This window comes from Callithrix jacchus, chromosome 1, assembly GCF_049354715.1.
Source record: "Callithrix jacchus isolate 240 chromosome 1, calJac240_pri, whole genome shotgun sequence".
Classification (NCBI taxonomy): domain Eukaryota; kingdom Metazoa; phylum Chordata; class Mammalia; order Primates; family Cebidae; genus Callithrix; species Callithrix jacchus.
Genome location: NC_133502.1, coordinates 142966449 through 142988825, shown reverse-complemented (window position 1 = coordinate 142988825; position 22377 = coordinate 142966449). Strand labels below are relative to the sequence as shown.

General features: G+C 38.1%; 1 protein-coding gene across 2 annotated transcripts in view; it reads right to left on the bottom strand.

Moving 5' to 3' along the window:
* RECK (reversion inducing cysteine rich protein with kazal motifs) overlaps positions 1-20735 on the bottom strand; it is an 87982-nt gene extending 67247 nt beyond the window's left edge. Inside the window, exons 1-3 of one of the 2 annotated variants that reach the window (XM_017974661.5) lie at positions 20545-20735; positions 5060-5118; positions 123-156 (exon numbers count right to left, since the gene is read on the bottom strand). In XM_017974661.5, the coding sequence (XP_017830150.1) occupies positions 123-156; positions 5060-5073 (48 nt within the window). In that variant the 5' untranslated portion in view covers positions 5074-5118; positions 20545-20735. The remainder of the gene's footprint in view (positions 1-122; positions 157-5059; positions 5119-20544) is intronic. The other variant, XM_002743073.5, reaches the window with a different exon arrangement.
* Between the last annotated feature and the right edge of the window lie 1642 nt (positions 20736-22377).

Below are 22377 nucleotides of genomic sequence, written 5' to 3'. Positions count from 1 at the left end.
TGACAAAGGTTCACTCACCAAGCTAAATGGCTCACTTCCAAACAGGACATTATACAATTACAAATTTGGTGTTTCAGTAAATAATAAATCATTACACATATCAGACAGAACTTCATGATTACCTGCAAATAGTTGAGATGGTAAAATCCATGAATGCTATGGACAATGAAAAAGGATTTATCTCCAGTTAGCTTATTTATTAGCCATTTTCCTCCAAAACAACAACTACAATTAAGAAGTGAAGTGCCAGAATATCAGTATTTTGCAACCCCTAGTGAATTAATGCATTTAGACAATTATTAAAATGACTATTAACATCACAAAAAGAGACATTTTGGGGGGAAGACTTAAACAAAACGAAGCCTCTGAATCTGTGTCCTAACGTAGCTGCTAGCCATGAATGGGTTTTAAACTTAAATCAAGTAAAATTAAATAAAATTAAAAATTCAAGTTCCTCAGTCTCTTTCAAATGTTCACCTGGCACATGTGGCTAGTGGCTACCATACAGGTCCAGAATATTTTCATCATTGTAGAAAGTACCATTGGATAGCTCTGCTCTAAATCTAACTGCCAATTACTAAGAAACACAGAAGTAAGAGCAATATGTTAAATGACACCAGGGGGATGTGAATAGCAAAGTTTAGACTATGGGAAACTCAGTAGGATAAATGACCAAATTAATTCATCAAATAAATTGCAAGGAGAAACCTACAGATCAAAAGGTATTTAAAAGACATATAATCAGCTGCAATATATATGACTTGAGTCCTAATCCAAACTAAAAAACTTTATAAAATGAGAAATCTGAATAACAGTAGTATAATTATATATTTTGTTTAAATGACTTCTTATCATTTGTAGCTCCAAACTGAAAATTTACGGATTAAATAATATGACAATTGAGATTTTGCTTCTACATAAATTTGCCTCAATATAGTGGGCAAAGTAAAAAGAGGGACTTAAATGAAACACAACTGATAGTAATTTAATAATCTTGAAGCTGAATATGGGGGTTTATTACACTTTCTCTCTACTTTTGTATATACTTGAAGTTTTCCATTATAAAAAGATAAAAGGAAGAGTGAAAGAAAAGAAAAACAGATTTAAAAAGACAACAACGAAAGATAAGAAAGAATGAAAAAGAGAAAGGAAGAAAAAAGGAAGGCTATGACACTGGTAGCAGACTAGGAAAAAGCACAGGGAAGGCTGTGCTCTCTCACTCATCCCCTCTTCCTGCAATTCCATCTCCCCTCAACCACAACAACAAACAAAAAAGGCAAAAAACCTACAAGCACTTGAAACAGGTTAGAACAATGAAAGGAATACAGAATTGAGAGTTGGAAATAATATACTCTGAATAACACTGGGCAAACTACTTGGCTTCATAGGAGGTAGTTATATCCTGGTGGCTAAGAGTAAGGACTTTGTAATCAGACACATCTGGGTCTGAATCCCTGTTCCTCAAGTTAGTGGCTTGGGGCCTTGGTAAGTTGTTTAAGTCTTCCATATTTCAATTTCTTTACTATAATATGCAAATAATGACAATACCTTTTTCAAGGGTTGGTTGTAAGAATTAAATGAAATAATGCATGTAAAGGGGTATAGTAAAGGGCATGGCACTTGGGGAAAATGTAAAATAAAATTTAGGTCCCCGTTTCTAGTTTCCTGAATAGCTAATAAGCAAAATTAAAAAGTTAGATAATCTGTTGGGCCCCTTCTGTCTCTAAAATTATAATTCTATAAAGTAGAATGAATTAAACTGATAAACTTATTAGGAATACATTTAGCTTAAAGAAACCAGCATGTACTATGTAAACTTTCAGATAATAAGGTAGATTTGAATATAAAGTCACTTTTCTTGCTAAACAACTAGTAATCACACTTGGAAAGATGAACGCTTATTCAGAATACATACTAGAATATGTACTATGATTATATAAATCATCTCAAAGCAAAAAATTTAATAACCAAACTTGTATGCCATTCAAGGCAGAAATTATTAGATCATAGGGTTTACAATCTTGAAGTTTGAGAAGTTTTTTACCCATATTTATGTCCTTCCTCAGTCATAACTCATTTTCCATTTGTCTTCAAACAAGCAAAAACCTTTCATCTTGAAACAAATCTTTACTTCCTGCACTTATTGACTTTTCCAGATTTTTCCTTCCACTGTATCCATTTCTTCACCAATCAACTCAAAAACATTAACTAATCAGTTTGCATGAGCAGGGACATGAGTATAACACAGGCAAGTATATTCAAGCAATTGATAGTATAGTTGGGAAGACAAGACATATACAAAAACTGAATACATTTTTGCAAGTCTGAAAAATTACATAACTGTAATTTTTCTTTTCTTTTCTTTTCTTTTTTTTTTTTTTTTGAGACAGAGTCTCACTCCGTCACCCAGGCTGGAATGCAGTGGTGCGATCTTGGCTCACTGCAACCTCCACCTCTTGGGTTTAGCAGTTCTCTGCCTCAGCTTCCCAAGTAGCTGGGATTACAGGTGCATGCCACCACAACTGGCTAATTTTTGCATTTTTAGTAAAGGCAAGGTTTCATCATCTTGGCCAGACTGGTCTTGAACTCCTGACCTTGTGATCCGCCCACCTCGGCCTCCCAAAATGCTGGGATTACAGGCATGAGCCACCATGCCCAGCCCATAACTGTAAATATTTTGATTAAAAAAATTTTAATGCCTGCAGTATGACTTTTAGCTCTACTGCTCCGGTCAATCTAGAAATATTTACTGACAGTTTTGAGTGTTAGGTACTGTTCTAATTGTTCTAGGCACCAAGGAATTCATCATAAACAAAGCAAACAAAAATATCTGCTGCAGGGAGATGTTTGTAAAATCTCTACAAACTGTTTTTTGTTTTTTTTTAAACCAAGGGCCTTTTCTCAGTTCTCAAACTCCTTGACTTTTCTTTGGCATCTGACAGTGTTGACAGTTTTCACTGTAAATCATCACACTTATTTTGCTGAATATTATAAGCTATCAGCCCTGACTTCTCATCTAAATTCCAATTCCAAAAGTTTTAATTCCAAATCCCTGTCTTCATATAGTGGTTTCCATTGAAAATTCAACAACTCATCTTCTCCTCAAACCAAATATTTTCCCTAACCTCTTAGAGTCATCAAGAATACTACTATTTACTCAGTTCAAAAACCTAAATGTCATCAAGACTCCATCCTGTCTGCATTCCCTACTGTTCAAGAAATAATGATTCCTCACTCACAGTATTTCCTTCTCTTTGAAGTGAGCTCTATGAGTTTTAACAGCCCTGGTCTCTCTCCACACCCGTCATACACTTCTCCTATGATCAGGATGACTGACTTAGTTGACCACTGAGTTTGGTAGGAGAAAGCAAACATATGTAACACAGCCCTTACCTCTCCTCCTCTGGGAGTAAGTCTAATTCTGTCACTTAGTGTGTGCCTGGAGATAAAAGTCACATTTGACACCTGTGTAACTAGTAATAAAAGTAATATTTTTGGACTATCTGCCTTATTTCTCAATTAATTAAGAACTTTGTTGGGGAAGAAGGTTCTTCATTGGGGTGACTATAGTATTCAATTAATTTGCTAAGTTAAAGAATTTCTAACATTCCAGAGTTTAAGAATTAGACCTTGCCTGCTGCTGGTGCCTCATTACAAGATACCTCCTAAAAATCATTCACCCTATAGAAAGAACATCAATAGAAAAAGAAACAAAGTGAAAAGTCAGGTAAACCATGTTTCCCAAAGTAGCAAAGCTACTTTAAAAGCTTCCTTATTCAAGGGGCCATTATTGCTTTAAAAAGCTATTCTTCTGGTAGTAAATGTAGAGCAAACTTAATTTGCAATAGTTATTTGACATGTCACTGAATTCTCCAGTAGCTATTTAGATGAGCTGAATCAGTGTCAGGTCTTATAATCAGACAGTATCTTGCAAAATCTTTCCACATCCACATTATTATTACTTATGAGAAGTTATAGTCCCAGTTAAGTAGTTCTCCCAGTTTTAAAACATAACAAGATCCACATTATTACTTGCAAACCCCTCTAAAAGATGACTGAGACTATTATTTCTTGAATGCTAAGGCTAGACGTACATGAGCAAGACTACGAAAGAAAGGTAGGACTTTATGAACAGCTACTGCGTCAGGGGGAACTTGCATAAACAGGTTCAACCAGAAAAAATCAAACCTACAGACAACTTTTAAGAATAGTACAACGAATACCTACATGGTCTTCATCAAAATGCACCCATCCTTAACACTTTGCAACATTTGCTTTAATTCTCTGTATATATACACACATTATTATTACATACTATTATTTTGAAGGATTATGTTAGAATTTGTTATAGACATTATGTTCGTTCATTCCTAAATCCTAGCATGTATCTCCTAAGAACAAGGACACCATCATACCTAACCACAATCTAATCACCAAATTCAGGATCACAGTATTGATATAATACTATTATTTAATATGCAGTCTATATTCAAATTTTGCCAATGCAATTTTCTTTCATTCCAGGATCCAATCCAGGATCACATATTGCATTTAGCTGTTATGTTTCTTTAGTTTCCTTTAATGTGTAACAGTTTCTTAGCCTTTCTTTGTTTTTATGACACTGACATTTTTAAAGAGTACACGTTGATGTTTTGAAAACTATTTCTCAAACTGGATTTGCCCGATTATTTCTTCATAATTCAGATTGTGCATTTTTGGCAGGAATTCTATAAGATAATATTTGCCTTCTCAGTGTATCATGTCAGCTGACATGTCACTTTGTCCCATTATTGGTGATGTGAACCCTGGACAATTAGTTAAGGTACTGTCCAACAGACTTCTCCAGAAACAATTATACTTAACAAATAGTTGTATAACTAGTAGCCTCTATAATTTTATTTATTTTTACTTTTTAGAGACTGGGGTCTTGCTGTGTTGCCCCGGCTGGTCCTGAATCCTTGGCCTTAAGCAATCCTCCCACCTTGGCCTACCAAAGTGCTGGGATTATAGGCATGAGCCAGTATGCCTGGCTGCCTCTATAACTGTTATGCAATCTTACCTGTTCGCATACATCACGGCACATTTGGTTATCCTTTGAATGATTACAACACAATGCACCTAGGGAGAAAAAATAAACATAGAATGTTGTTCCACTGTTAAACAAGATGACTAAGCTAATTCAGATGGTTATGTAAACCATTTATTCAATAGATTATTATTACTATTATTCATTTTAACTCAACAAACCTTTACTGAACACCTATTACAAGTCAAGGACAGTGTTGGTCTGAGGACATAGTCCCTGTCCTCAAGAAGCCTGCAGTCTATTAGGGAAGACTATCATGTAATAATTACAGCTACTGTTTAGTGTGTGCTTTCTATGTCCCAGAATTTGACTAAGTTTGTTGTATGTATTTTCTTATCTAATCCTTATAATTACCATGTGGACTAGAGATATTATTAAATCCATAAAAAAATAAACTGATAAAAAGACAGCGAATTTTGTTTTGGACATGTGAATCTGAGGTTCCTATAGAATATCCTGACGGAAATTCAGTAAAGTGAAAAGAAATCAAGTGTGGAGTGCAGGTAAAGCCAAGCCTAAAGATCCAAATTCAGAACTCATCAGCACAAAGGAGGTATATGGAAATGAATGATATTGTCTAGGGAGAGTTTCTAGTGAGAAGAGAACATAGCACCAGATTCTAAAGAAGAGCAACATCTGAGACATGGAAGGAAAGGAAAAGGCCTGAGATGGAACAGTCAGAAAGGTAGGTTAACCATGAGAGTGGCATCACAGGAGAGGGAATAGTTAGTGTCATGCACTACAAGAGTCAAGTTAGACTGAAGAATGAAAAAAGGAAATGGGTTTACTAATTAGCCACTTCGATGAGCTTCACCGGTACTTTCTATGGAAATACGGTAGGAGTGAATGATATTAAGGAGTAAACCAGAGGTGAGGAAGTACAGATATCAAAAATAGAGTCATAAGAAGTCTGGCCATAATGGGAAGAAAAAACAAAGCAGTAACTAGACAAAGATGCAAGGTTACAAGATCCCCCCCACCTTTTCAGAGTGGAAATGACTTGACCTTCTTTACAGATAGAAAAAAGCAGTAGAGAGCTAATGTTCCTCTGACAGAATAAGTCTCAAGAAGACTCCAAAGAGGATAAAACCAAGTGTATATGAGAAGGCACTATCCCTGGAAACAAACAGGGAATACTTCTTTCAAGATATTTATTAACTTAAAAAACTTTTATGAGTAGCTTAAGTACTAGGCATTGATCATTCATTCAAAAAACCTAAGTCTCTGTTCTCTTAGAGATTAAAGAGTAGATATTAAACTATACATGTATATATACACATATATATGTAAATACACACACACACATATATAGAGACAGAGAGAGCGACTATGAATGTGAAATGGTGGTAAATGTTATGGCAATAATAAAGCAGGTTAAAGAGTAAGGAGAATGCATGTGTGGGAGTGAGTGGGTATTTTGTAGGGCAGGCTAGGAAGGCTCCACTCAAAAGATGTCACTCAAGCAGACACCTTAAAGTAAGGGAATAAGCCACATTTAATTTTCCAAAAGAGGGGAACAGCAAGTGCAAAGTTTCTGGTGTGTTCAAAGAATAGTAAGGAGTGCGGCTAGAAAAGAATGACTGAAGGGGAGAGTAGGATATAATGCGATCAGAGAAGGGGACCAGATCATACAGGCCATTGTAAAAACTTTGGCTTTTACTTTGAGAAGGATGGAAAAACCAATAACAGGTTTTGGGCAGCATGCTATAATTTGAATAATACTTTAAAAAGATCACTGTGGTTCCTGTGTTAAAAATGTAATACATAGGAGCAAGTAAGGAAACACTAATAGGCTATTGCAGTAGTCCTGATAAGGGACTGTAGTGTCTTCAACTAGGGTGGCAGCAGTGGAGATGGTATTAAGTAGTCAGAATCTGGATATATTATGAACATAAAGCTGACAGAATATGCTAATGAATTGGAAATGGGATACAGAAGAAAAAGAATCAACAATGACCCTAAGGTTTTTGGTCCAAGAAAGTGGGAAGACAGAAATATTTAGTAGTACCATTAACTGAGTGGAAAAGCCTAAGGAAGGAGATCTGAGAGAGAGAGATGATCAGAAATTCAGTTTTAGATATAATTTTGAGATGCCTATTAGATATATAAAAGAATATATTGAGTAGGAAGTTGAATATATGAGCTCAGGAAGACTCCAAACTGGAGATGAGAATTTGGGAGTCACACTACGTAGATGATATTTAAAGCCATGATGGCATCTGGGAGGGATGAGATCTGAGAACTGAGCACTGCATTCCATCCTTCAGAGACAGGGGAGAGTGCTCAATGTATGGGAAGATAATTAAGAGAAAGAATGATGTCCAAAAAGCCAAATAAAATGTTTCAAAAAGACATTAACCATGTTAGATACTGCTATCAAGTAATAATCACAAACTGATCACAGTATTTAGCAACATGAAAGATATTGATGATGAACTTAAATAAGTGTCATCAATGTGAAACAGTACGGGCAAAAGCCTGACTGCAGCAAGTTCAAGAGAGAATTCAAGAAAAGAAACTACAGACAATTCTTTTGAAGATTCTACTTTTGAGCAGTTGTAGAGCAGTGTATAATAAATAATTTGACTGGCCTTTCTCCCTGGTTCCTCCTTGGAATTTCTTGAGTAATACTAGTTATCTTTGCTATGCTAATGAGGTGACCCCATGGTCTCAACTAGATCAAGCTTGCCCAAACTGTGACCCATGGGTCGAATGTGGCCCAGGCCCAGTTTTGAATGTGGTTCAACACAAATTAGTAAACTTTCTTAAAACATTACGTTTTTTTGTTTTTTTTTTTTTAGCTCATCAGCTATCCATTAGTATTAGTGTATTTTATGTGTGGCATAAGACAATTCATCTTCCAATATGGCCCAGGGAAGCCAAAAGATTAAGACACTCCTGACCTAGAGAGTTTCAGGATGGGGGCTGGCAACACCAGAAAGAACAGCCATGTGTTTAAAAAGCTGGGGCTTTGAGTCACATGGTATCAACCTGATCTTCCAACTTCCGGCGATTGAAGGACTACAGATGGATCTCAACCATAGGACCAACAATTCAATAAAGCATGCCTATATAATGAAACCCCAATCAAAACTCTGGACATACAAGCTCAGTGGAGCTTTCCTGTTGAACACATTAATGTGCTGGGAAGATGATGCACCTGATTCCATAAAAGGACACAGAAGCTCTGCAATCCCTCCTAGATCTCACCCTATGAGGCTCTTTATTTGGTAGGTCTTCCTGAATTGTACCCTTTATATTAAAACCATAACTTAAAGTATAGTGCTTCCCAGAATTCTGTGAGTTGGTCTAGTAAATTATTGAACCGGAGGGGGTCATGGGAACCCTGGATTTATAGCCAGTTGGTCAAAAGTTTAGGTGGCCTGGGGACTCCTGAACTGAAGCTAGTATCTGGAGTAAGGGCAATCTTGTTGGGGACTATGTCCTTCAACTTGTGGGGTAGGTGCTGATTCTGGATGGCAGAAATGAATTACATTATATCCAGTTGGAAGTAAAACAGAATGCAGAGAAACAAGGTGGCTCCTGGAAGGGCATGTGGATTTTTTAAAGAGGCATGTGTTTAGAAATAGGGATACAATAGTGAACAAAAATTATGCTCTCTAACTTCATCCAGGTTACCATCTGGTAGTAGGACAAAATGTAGACAAGAGTAAAGAATTTAAGGACACTAATAAATTTCTTTTTCTGTACACTGATAAATTAAGAGAAAAGTTGAAAGCGCCTTTTTCTCAGTGAAATAGTGATTAGATCTGAAAATAAATAGGGCTGGGATAGGATTGGGGGCTTGAGTTGAAACTACAGAGCTCTGAAACAGCCACTTTGGAAAACAGAGAAAGGAAACAACGATAAATATGTTTCTCAAACTTGTGTTTAAAAGAACAGTACTTCATCAACTTAGAGAAAGAAATGTCAAATTAGAGAAAAGGAAAAAAGGTTGCCAAGCAGCATTATGGCTCCAGAGGAATTCATAAATTGGCTTTAGTGATAATCATCAGAGGCATGTAACTGTTGCAGAGTGTAGAAAACTGAAAAGAGGATAGAGCTGGAATGGTCATTGGCTCTCTAGGATTGGCAAGTCAAAAGACAAAAAGAGGGAAAAATACATTTCAGGCAGGCAGATTTGGTACAATGGTTTAAAACACCTATTTTTACATTTATATATATTTAACCTGTGTGTGTGTGTGTGTGTGTGTGTGTGTATGCAACATACTCTTCTCTTCAAATAAAATCTAAATAACTTCAGTATACATATTAAATAAACATAGAAATTTTTAGATTGAAAGAATTGGTATTAAGGGCAAATGAATGAATAAACAAAGGAATAACAGAACTACCAACTAGGTTTCTGAATTTGAAACTGGAAATCATTTTTCCATAAAACAATGACAGGGTCTAGGATATTACTGCCATATTACTACAGTTTAGTTTCATAAAAGACTGTTATGGGGCTGGCTTTCTAAAATTATTTCTATGGCAAAATGTGTCTTGAAGTTCTAAACATTTGGCTTACAAAATTCTGAAGGACACATAAAAATTTCACTACATTTCAGAAGAAAAAATGTGCCTTGATTGTAGTAAGACTGTAGTTACTTTTTGTGAAGGGCTAACACAAGGGAGGGCTGAACCACTCATGAGGGTTTGTTTTTTTGAGACAATCTCGCTCTATCGCCCAGGCTGGAATGTAGTGGTGTGATCTTGACTCACTACAACCTCCACCTCCTGGGCTCACGTGATCCTCAGCCTCCCAAGTATTAATAGCTGGGATTACAGGCGTGCACCACCATGCCCAGCTAATTGTTGTATTTTTAGTAGAGATGGGGTTTCACCATGTTGCCTAAGCTGGTCTTGAACTCCTGGCCTCAAGTGATCCACCCACCTTGGCCTCCCTAAGTGCTAGGATTACAGGCATAAGCCACCACACCCAGCCGAGGCTTTCTTATAACTCCCCCTCTGCAATGGCACACCAAATTACATTCATTTCCTAAGACTCTGCTATTACCTACCCTCATTAGATTGGGAGGGCAGGCAGGAAAAAAAGGCTTTCCCGAGTAATAATGATGTACCCTTTTGAAGTGCTCTAGAAGTTGGACTTTCTGTTACTAGCCTCTAACACAAAGGTCGTATGAGGGCAGAAAATCCTGCTGGTCATAAGTAAAGATAATTCAGGATAACATGTGGTCCCAATAAACAGAAAAAGGCTCAGAAAAAGTAAACAATCAGGCAGACAGGAGTCTGATTTGGGCCCAGGGATTTTTGAAAACCAGTTTCTTGCAGCAAAGGTCTATTTAGAACAAAAACACAAAACGTGTTATAATTAAAATTCCATAACAGAGGTTTTACTAAAAATATAACTATAAAAGCCTTTTTTTCCTATTTAATGGTGAAGGTCAAATTTATAGGGGAGTATCCCTCAAAGTAAAATTTTAAAAATAATTCTTTTTTTCATTAGAAAACCTCAAAAATTTGGAAAACAAGAAGAAAAAGAAAAAGCACACTTCCACTGTCCTGCCACAACATCTGCTGACATTTTAGCATATTTTCCTTCTAGTCTTTCCAAAAGACTTTTTGATACTTCTGACAAAATGGGATGAAAGAGGACAGCCTGAAGTATTCTGGTAATAACTCCTTTCCCTCTCCCAAACAAGCATTCTTCTGTAACAGTACATGTCTTCCCTTGAGAGGATTGCTACCCTCCATGAACAGGACAGGGGACCTCTGCTCCACCACGTTTTCTATCCCTATTCTTACCCTTAGCCATTATTGTATCAGTACATATTTTTCTTCCTTTGAAATAGTAAAAACTTATTAGAATCTTTAACATCGCATATTTTTCAAGAAATAAATGTCTACAAATAGACATCCATTCATATGTCTTTGTTATGAATGGGGGAAGAATTCAAATGCAATTAATGTGGCAATTAAAGGTCTTTATCATTTTCAGAGCAACTAAAAGGGATTAATTGGGTCATTCAACTACTAGAGTGCAAAAAACAAAACAAAACAAAACTCTCCCAAGCCTAACATTTTCTATAAGAGCAGATAATGAATTCTAGATATATTCTGAGTTTATAATTTGATCCTAATATATTCTTCAAGAATAACAGTTTAAATCTCTGCTTATTCTCATAAAATGGAATTGAACAGATAAAGATGGAACAGTTCAAAATAAAATGTGATACTGCTATGATGAAAATAAAAAGCACAGTGTATCTTCATTAAAGACATCAATATGAGTGTCATATCTTGCATTCTTATTCCAAGAGTCTGTGATTATAAAATTAATACAAATTAAAAATTGATTACTAAAGGCCACATTTTTTGGGCTTAAGAAGTTATTAGTGTAGCCTGGAAATATACAAGCAGAATTACCCAATAATTAGAAACATCAATGTTCGGCTGCTGGTTTTGGCCATGTGTGTACTAAAGACAGGCAAGTAAGCAGGAAGCACATGCTCCAGCCATATGCAGAAAATGCAGCTTCTAAAGCCAACTAGCTTTTAAAAAAACAAATACACACTCTAATCCAAACTAAGAAATATCCATAGAATTACAGAATTTTTGAAGTTAAAAGGGATTTTGCCACAGATGTCTCACAAAAGCTATAATTCAGTTGCTTAATGAAAAGCTATTCTTGTTTCCAAAAAAAAATCTCTCTAATTATGTCTTCCTAAATAACAACTAAAACAGTATGTGTGTATAAATATATACATATACACATATACATACATATATGCGTGTGCATGCACACATACTGAGTGTGTATCACTTACTTCAGGAGAAAAAACTAAATCTGAGTTGATACTGGAAAAAGGTCATTCTAAATTTAAAAAATTCAAAATCTGGTTTTATTTTTATTATTTATGTAAAATCTTATTTTTAATCAAATGTTTATTTTCAAAACAACTTGGAAAATGACAATCACTTTAAAAACATTTAAATGAGAACTACAACTTTAACTTATAAATACATTCATGCAATTGGCACATTTAACCCTTTAAAAATATACGTGTGTATATCTGCATAAAGTATATGGTCAGCCAAGGAAGAGCGAAATAGTAAGAGGATAACCCATATACGTAACAACATTCCATTCAACCACCTCGATTTAACATTGCTAACATCTTGTCATACTGCCATATCTATCTTTATGTATGTATGGATAGATACATGTTTTGTTTTTTCCCCTGAATCATTTGCAAGTTACAGATATCCTTCTCTACCTCTTGCCTCATATTGCACTGCTGCAACAGCCAATTATATTAAGTCAATTCCAGCACCAACATGACTGCCAGATTACTTTTTTTTAACAGATCTTTCATGACATCACTCTTCTAATCAAGGGCCTACAATGGCTTTCTGCTATTCAAATTCTAAAATTTCAAAGTCTTTCTCTAGGCTTTCCTTCCCTAAACTTCTATTACTTTTAACAAAGAAAATCTACACTTACCTAGAACATAGTCCTTTGCCTGAAATGCTTGAAGCCCCCTTCCTGCTGACTTAAATCCAAAACATATTACAAGGCTTAACTACCATCTTAATTCTTAGTAAGGCTTTCTTCTCCAACAACTCTCGACCATGTTGATGTTTTTGTTATTTAAGATCCTACTATTCTAGTAAGAATTGAAAACTTTAACACTTAACTCTTCTCTAATCATTTTATGTGGGTTCTCTGTATCCCCAGGTTAACTGTAAGCTTCTTGGTACCAGTAGCACAGTGCTCAGCTCAAAAATTATATTCACTGGCCAGGTGCAGTGGCTCACACCTATAATCCCAGCACTTTGGGAGGCCAAGGCAGGCGGATCATGAGGTCAGGAGATTGAGACCATCCTGGCTAACACAGTGAAACGCTGTCTCTACTAAAAATCCAAAAAAATTAGCCAGGCGTGGTGGCACGTGCCTGTAATCCCAGCTACTCAGGAGGTTGAGGCAGGAAAATCATTTGAACCCAGGAGGTGGAGGTTGCATTGAGCCGAGATGGCACCACTGCACTACAGCCTGGGCAACAGAGTAAGACTCTGTCTCAAAAAAAAAAAATTATATTCATTGAGTAATAAGGAATAATAGAAGTCCTAGCCAGAGCAATTAGACAAGAGAAAGAAATCAAGGGCATCCAAGTCGGTAAAGAGGAAGTCAAACTGTTGCTGTTTGCCAATGATATGATCATATACCTAGAAAACCCTAAAGACTCATCCAAAAAGCTCCTAGATTGATACATGAATAAAATTTCAGGATACAAAATCAAGATATAAAATCAGTGGCATTGCTATATACCAAGAGTGACCACTCTGAGAATCAAATCAAGAACTCAACCTTTTTTACAATAGCTGCAAAAAAAAAAAAAAAAAACCAAAAAAAAAAAAAATGTAGAAATATATCTAACCAAGGAAGTGAAAGACTTCTACAAGGAAAACTACAAAACATTGCTAAAAAAAAATCATAGATGACACAAACAAATGGAAACATATCCCATGCTCATGGATGGGTAAAATCAATATTGTTAAAATGACCATACTGCCAAAAGCAATGGACAAATTCAATACAATTCCCATCAAAATACCATCATCATTCTTCAAAACTAGAAAAAAACAATTCTAGTTCCTAAAATTTCTATTTCAATCCTAAAATTAATATAGAAGCAAAAAAGAGCCCACACTGCCAAAGCAAGACTAAGCAAAAATAACAAGTCTGGAGGCATCACATTACCCGACTTGAAACTATACTATAAGACTATAGTCACCAAAGCAGCATGGTACTGGTATAAAAATAGGCACATAGGAACAGAATAGAGAACCCAGAAATAAAGAAAATACTTGCAGCCAACTGATCTTTGACAAAACAAATGAAAACAAAGTGGGGAAAGGACATGCTATTCAATAAATGGTGCTGGGATAATTGGCAAACTAAAACTTCTATGTAGAAGAATTAAACTGGATTCATTTGTCTCACCTCATACAAAAATCAACTCAAGATTGATCAAAGACTTAAATCTAAGACCTGAAACCATAAAAATTCTAGAAGATAATATTGGAAAAACCCATCTAGACATTGGATTACGTGAAGATTTTATGACTGAGAACCCAAAAGCAAATGCAACAAAAACAAAGATAATACATGGGACTTAACTAAAAAGCTTCTGCACAGCAAAAGAAATAATCAGCAGAGTAAACAGACAGCCACAGAGTGGGAGAAAATCTTTCAAAACTATGCATCCGACCAAGGACTAATATCCAGAATCTACAAGGAATTCAGACAAATCAGCAAGAAAAAAAAAAAAACAAACAATCCCATGAAAAAGTGGGATAAGTACATGAATAGATAATTCTCAAAAGAAGACATACGAAATGGCCAACAAATATGAAAAAATGCTCAACATCACAGAAAATGCAAATCAAAAACACAATGTAATACCACCTTACTCCTGCAAGAATGGCCATAATTAAAAAATAGAAAAATAACAGATGTGGTGAAAAGGGAACACTTTTACATTGCTGGTGGAAATGTAAACCAGTACAACCACTATGGAAAACAATATGGAGATTCCTTAAAGAACTAAAAATATATCTACATTTGATCCAGCAATCCCACTACCAGGTATTCATCCAGAGGAAAATAAGCCATGTGAAAAAGAGACTTGCACACGCATGCTTATAGCAGCACAATTAGCAACTGCAAAAATATGGAACCAGCCCAAATGCCCATTGGTCAACAAGTGGATAAAGAAAATGTGCTTTGTGCAGTATGTGTGTGTACACACACACACACACACACACACACCATGGAATACTACTCAGCCATAAAAAGGAATGAAATAATGGCATTTGCAGCAAACTGGATGGAGTTGGAGAACATATTCTAAGTGAAGTAACCCAGAAATGAAAAACCAAACATTGTATGTTCTCACTTATAAGTGGCAGCTAAGCTATGAGGACACAAAGGCATAAGAACAATACAATGGACTTTGGGGGCTCGGCAGGCGGTGGGAGAGTGAGCAGGGTGTAAGGGATAAAAAACTATACATTGGGTACATCATAGTAATGGCTGCACCAAAATCTCAGAAATCACCACTAAAGAACTTACCCATGTAACCAAACACGACCAGTTCCCCTAAAACCTATTTTTAAAAAGTAGTAATATTCTATACGTATACAATGCCTTTTTAACAAGAAAAAAGGACAACACATTTTCTTTCTCACTATATTAATATTACTTCAGTACCATATTTCATATGGTAACTCACCTACAATTTAGAAAACATATGATTTTTTTTTTTCTTTTTTTTTTTGAGACGGAGTTTCGCTATTGTTACCCAGACTGGAGTGCAATGGCAGAATCTCGGCTCACCGCAACCTCTGCCTTTTGGGTTCAAGCAATTCTCCTGCCTCAGCCTCCCGAGTAGCTAGGACTACAGGCGCGCCCCACCATGCCCAACTAATTTTTGTATTTTTAATAGAGACTGGGTTTCACCTTGTTGACCAGGATGGTCTCTATCTCTTGACCTCGTGATCCACCCGCCTCGGCCTCCCAAAGTGCTGGGATTACAGACGTGGGCCACCGCGCCCGGCCCATCATATGATTTTTAAGTCAAAAGATAAACTGGACCAAATCATATACTCAGGTAAGATGCAGACAGCCAGTTGGTGGTGGGCTCTGCATCTGTAAGGTCAAGAAGAGCTGGGGCTGGGAAGCTGACATTTTATGAGGGTGTAGAAACCATGTGCAAAAAAAGGAAGCTGGTTTTGGGAGAGAAAAAAACTGCAAGAGATGCACACAAGAGAAGCCATGAGAAATAGAGACTGTCTCTGAAAGAACACATGGAAAGTCTAGTTTCCTGTCAGTCTTGGTTTCTGTCAACTTTCTAGTTCCTGTAGCAGTCCCTGAGGTAGAGATGTGCTAAATTTCCTACTGTTGGCTTTCCATGTGATTTCCTGTTAAATGCTATATAACCAGCCCCCTAATCCTGACTTATTTCGGGTTTTGTTCCTTGGAGTCAAAAGAGCCATAACCTCGACATTCATCGTTATGAAACAACTAACGCAAATGACTCTTCTGAAGTCCTCTTGTCAGAGGCTAATAGTCAGTATTCTTACATAATTCCCTTCCCTACTCTGCAGCAAGGCTCTCATCTCTAAACAAAGGATTTAAAAGTATGGCTCCCCATGGTATATCTCATGGTCAGAACGCATCTCTTAATATTCCACTTACAGTCTTGTTCAAGTTATATATGTGCTTTATAGCATCCATCATACTACGTGCTGTATACCTGATGAAACCACATGATTTCTCCTCAAATATATTCTTCAGATTTAGGATATAAATAGGTATGTATTAATATAACCACATAATATTGGCAATGTAGGTATTACATATTTCGGGGTGATATCTCCTGTCTGAATTTCCCACCAAACTTAAGCCCCTATTTTTGCTTACCACTTTATACCTCTGCCTATCACAATGTCTGTCAGTATTAACAGCTTAATAAATATTTGCTAAATGAATTACAGGTATGGAATTTGGCTTAATAAGCAATGGATCTAGTACAATTATTACTAATATTCATCCTAAACATGTACAAAAATAGAACTTTTGATTCCTTCCTTTCCTCACCTGACAACCCTCCTCCAAAATGCTCTTCCTCCATCTTCCCTACTTCAGTAAATGGTATCAACTTTTATTAAGTTGTTCATGATTTTTTAAAAACCTATGAGTAATTCTTAATTCCTTTTTCCCTCACTTATCACATGCAATCCATCAGCAATATATTTTAAATATCCCCTCTCCTATCTCTACCACCACTCTACTCTTGAGTCACTCTTATTGCCTGCTTGAATACTGCAACGGCCTTCTAGTCATCCTGCTTATACTTTCACCCCTCTACAGTAATTTTTTTTGTTCAGCAGCAGGTGATCTAAAATAGAAATCAAATCATACCACTCTTACTTAAAACTCTATTGGTTTCTATCTGTACACAGAATAAATTCCATAATCCTTGTGTGTGTGTGTTTTTTTTTGCAAGGTTCAGCACCATCTAGCCCTAGCATACTCTGTTGCTCACTATATTCCAACCATATAACCTCCTGTTCCTTATGCCTTAAGGCTTCTTCACTTCCTGGACCTCACCCCTGTCTTTCGTAAGAATACCCACCACCTTCTCAGCCTTCAGATCTCAGTTCTAAAATTTACCTTCTCAAAGAGGCCGCTCTTATAAACTCTTTTAAAGTTCTTTTACATAAAGAACTGCTCCCATTCCACTCACACAATTCTCTATGTTAAACCATTTCGTTTAGTTTTTCATAGCATCCTTATCACACCTAGAAATCATTTTATTATATATTTATCTGTTTATGGTCTATTGCCTGTCTCCTAGAATGTAAGCTCCTTGGAGCAGCAGCCCTGCACCTAGAACAGTGCCTGACATATAATTATAAGTACTCACATAGTATTTTTTGGATAAACAAACCCCATAGTATCTGTTTTGTTCTTTTAAAAGCCACATTTATAGTACATAAAACAACCTCCTTGACCTCTTCCCACCTACTTTCTTCCATAAGTGGCACACAGTGAAAAGTATGATTAATGAAAGATTGCTTAAATCTATGGATGCCAGACAGAAACTTTTGGCTGCATACCAGAATAAACTGTCATATGTGGTCTATCACCAATCCTAGCTCTTTCTGCAGTATAGGGCAAGACATTTCTTTGGTAAGAGAATCTGCTTCCTATTACTTTGCTTCAGATAGGCGTTTGTTTTTTCTAACTTAAAATTCATTACATTCTTTTTCTGGATTCTAGGCTATTACATAATTCTTTAAATGTCAACTTACTGAAACCGGACCCTTAAAGGTTATATCTTTCCCTCTTTGGTACTATTACAAATCAACTTATAAAAAAACAGAGCCATTATCAGGTGCCATGACACACAGATGTTGAGACTGTAGGATAGAGACCCTTCCCATCCTCCAAAGAGAAAAATAATTGAGCAAGTCATTTCACTTTTGCATCTCCATCACCCAGGAATAGGAATAATCAAGGTAGATAAGATTTATAAAGCTGTATAGTAGAGGGGGTCAATAACCTGCAAAGCTTTATACCAGAGACAGAAGTACACAATCTTGGATGTGGTTAAGGACAGGGGAAGGAAGACTGAGCAGGAATACAAGCAAAGCCTTCATTGAAATACAATTTTATATTGTGTTCTTAATTTCTCTTTAGGATTGAAAAGCATTTTCCATACTTTCTACAATCCACAGAAGAAGCCTTTGTCCATTATACTACCCAATGTCCTTTATGTAAGGAACCATGCAATACATGCTTCCTAGAGTTTAGTACAAGGAACATGTCTCACTTTTAGATCAAATTTGGAATTGTTTTTAAAGAAACAATGCAAACTATATGTTGTCATGAAGTTTTAGAGCTAGAAAGGGCTTTAGAAATCAACTAGCCAAGCATATTCTGAAGTACGCTTTAGGTGTTATGAAGCAAAAAAGAATTTAATGAGCAAACAAGTTTCTTTCTATAATAAGTTTATTGAGATGCCATTTGCATATCATGAAATTAACCCCTTTAATGTGTACAATTCAGTTGTTTTTAGTATATTCACAGAGTTGTGTAACCATCACCACTATCTAATTTTAGAACGTTTTCATTGCTACCAAAAGAAACTTGGTACTCAATTAGCAATTGTTGCTGTTCCCCTGGCAAACAACTTTCTTTTTTTGTTTGTTTTTGTTTTACCACAGGAATCCTTGGACCCTTTATTGTGAATCTAATGTGTTTTGTGAATTTATAAGACAGGGTACCATATGCAGTCTTTCCCAAACATACTTAATAGCTTATATTTCAGTACTTACTATGCTAAATGCTGGACATGTATTACCTCGATTAATTCTCATAGTAAAATCTGTGGGGTACCATTTATAATAAATGTGGGTATATGAGCACAAAAAGATTAAAGCTAAGCAATTTGCTCAAGTGTTCTTAACCACTCCACTGTACTACCTCCTGCAGAACTGACTGGTTGTGGGAGGAGAATGGAAAACTAGCATTCCATAACTTTGCAATGGAATTATAATGGTGCCCAGAAAAGTAATCTGATTTAGCCAAGAATATATAGAATTTTCTCTTTTTTTCTGTGGGACAGTTTACAGCTAAATTTAAAACCCAGCCACAGTTACCACCCTTTTTGGAAGTGACTTTGTTTTTTTTTTAGACAGGATCTGTCACTTTTGAGGCTGGAGAGCAGTGGGATATCACTGCAGCTTCAACTTCCTGGGGCTCAAGCAATCCTCTCATCTTGGCCTCCCGGGTAGCTGGGACTACAGGCACACACCACCATGCCAGATTATTTTTGTATTTTTAGTAGAAACGGGGTTTCACTATGTTGGCCAGGCTGGTCTCCAACTCCTGGGCTCAAGGGATCTGGCCGCCTCAACCTCCCAGTGTTGGGATTCCAGGCGTGAGCCACTGCGCTTGGGTAACTTTGCTTTTTATTTTTTTTTTAGGTGTAACTTTGCTTTTTTTTTTTGGTTTGGTTTTTGTCTTTCAGGTGTCTCTCCCTGTAAGCAATGCACTTCATGTCGTTTGCATGCACATATCCTAGCCACCTTTTAATGTCTAGCGGGAATCATTCCACTCTCCACTCCTCCTAGGTGGATGTCATCTCTCCCTCTGTGCACTCATACATAGCCCTTCATCTCGGGACATTTCTGTCTTGAATTCGAGTTACTTCAAGCTTCTGCTCTACCCCACCTGCTACCCAGAGAGCTTTTGGAAGGAAGGAGTCGGTGTCCACCCAAAAGCCCGGCAAATGGGAAGCAGTAGGCACTTAACAGTTTCCTATCCATCCTTGGTTTAATTTCTGCAGAGCAAGAATCCCTCTCCTCAAGCCTGCCAGCCCTCAGGGGACAGGGCTTACTGATTTTTAATGTCTCTTGCCCGAGTCCGGTCCTGTGGTTGAGACAGGACATCCACCAGGCAGGCTGTGGGGACGCTCTTTCTGAAGCAAGGTAGTTCTTTCTGAACAAAGTGCGGGTCAAGTAACAAATAACAATAACCAACTGGGGCCGCGGTAGGGCGGCTGCGTATCCGAAATCCCATCCAACCCTCGCGACGATCCAGGGCGGAGGCATCGCACCCTTTTCCGACAAGGACCAGAGGTAAGCGAAGGGGTCAGTGCCGAAGAGGGGGCCCGTGTCGGTGGGTGACAGATTAAGGCCTCGAACCTGAGTCAGCACTCAGAAGATCTTGGGGAAGAGAGAGTTCCTCACTCGCCCCGCCTCGGCACCCGCCTCAGGAGCGCCGAGACCTCGAGTCCCGGGGTCACCGGACGTGGGTAGGGTCTGGGGGTCGCGCGCACCCCTGCCCCCTGTCCCGCGCCATCTTGGAGCGCTGAGGCGTCTGCTCCCTACTGCTCCGAACCGTTGCTCCGAAGGTTACTCACCCGCACTGCCCGGGGTCAGGCCCCCTGCCACCTCCACCACCCCCGCCACGGCCAGCAGAAGAAGCGGCGCGCCTCGTAGAGAGGCCCGGACGGTCGCCATGTCCGGGCCGGGCGGGTCCAAAGCCGCGGGATGCTCGGACCCAGCTTGGCCACCGCTGCTGCCGCCACCGCCGCAGCTCGCGCGAGGCCCCGCCTCCGGCGCCCCTGCCCCTTGGTGATTGGCTGCGGCGCGCTCAAGCCCTGCCCCCTGCCTCACAGAGTTTCCAAAACCTCCTGGGGGCGGGAACGGGTCCCTTACCGGGGCTCTTTGTTTTTGGCCCAGCTGTGTGTCGGCTTCTGCCCCGAGTCCACTAGCCCACGTTCTCCCAGAGTGAAGTCAGAGGATGTCAGAGCTGAGTGAGTCCGTAGAAAACCTCTACCGCCTCTTCAGGTTTGGGGCCACTGAGGCTGAGAAAGGAGACTGATCTTACTTAAGATCACACTGCAAGTTCACCTGAGAACGAGGGCTTAGCCCAACGCCGAACCAAAGGGGCTTCTCTCCTTCACTTAGCCTCAGTGATGATACTCGCAGTATTCTTTCTGCCGAGAGGCTGCCTCGCACCCAAAAAGATGTGTCACCCGGGATCCTTCGACCGCCCGCAGAGAAGGCCCCCTGACAAGGGTTCACCACCAAAGTTCTTTGGCACATGTAGCCTCAATGTGTCTTTGATGTGCTTTAAAAAAAAATTATTTATTTATTTAGAGTTGCTCTGTTGCCCAGGCTGGAGTGTAGTAGCGCGATCTCCGTTCACTGCAACCTCCACCTCCCGGGCTCAAGCGATCCTCCCACCTCAGCCTCTTGAATAGCCGGGACCACAGGCGCAGGCCACCATACCTGGCTAAATTATATATATATATATATTTTTGGGCAGAGAAGGGGTTTCCCAAGCTGGTCTCGAACTCCTCCTCTCAAACGATTCCCGCCCCTCCAAGTGCTGGGATTGCAGGCTTGAGCCATTGCACCTGGCCTTGATGTTACTATTAAGCACCTATTCCTGCTAGGAAAAGAGGATAGGAGACGGCTTGTATATCTAGATGTGAAGAGCCTTGAATATCCAGCTGAGAAGTAAAGACTGTCCAAGAGACAAGTTGGAAGTGGGTCCTACTCCACTCCTCAGCCCGACAGCTACTGTGGAGAATGCTTAAGAGGGCCTACTGGCTAGCAGAGTTCATTATCTCTCTTTTTTCTCTCTCTCTGTGTTCTTGATTAAACCCTTTTTCCTCCTCCTTTTTTGAAAAAGTATAACCACAGTTTTAAATTCTCATGAAGAAACCTGGGGCTACATTACTTAAATTTTTTAAAATTCCTTAATATTATTAAATATCCAGTCATTGTTTACATTTTTCATATTGTCTCATGATTTCTTTTTACGATTTTTCAAGTTCTAAACAAAATCCATATAAAAAGTTGGTTTTTATGTCTTTGGGCTCTTACATTTATTCTCTCTTTTGAGTTTACAAAAGGAAAACATGAATAAGTTAAAATATCTCTAAAACATCTGCTCTGGTGACTCTTGCTTTTGTGTACAAGGTAAACTGAGGCACAATAAAATTTTAAATAGTTTATTTCAGCACACAGTGATTCATGAATTGAGAAGTTTGCAAACCAGAAATGGTTCTGGGGCTCCGCTCTGTTGAAGAAGCAGATTTTTACGGAGTGAATGGGAAAGTAATAAAAGAAAATATTTGATTGGTTACAGTTATAAAGTTGCCTTATTTGGTCTATCCCATTAAAAAGCCTCTAGTTATACAGGTTTGTGGACTATTTCTGATTGGTTGAGCTTGTTCTGTTTT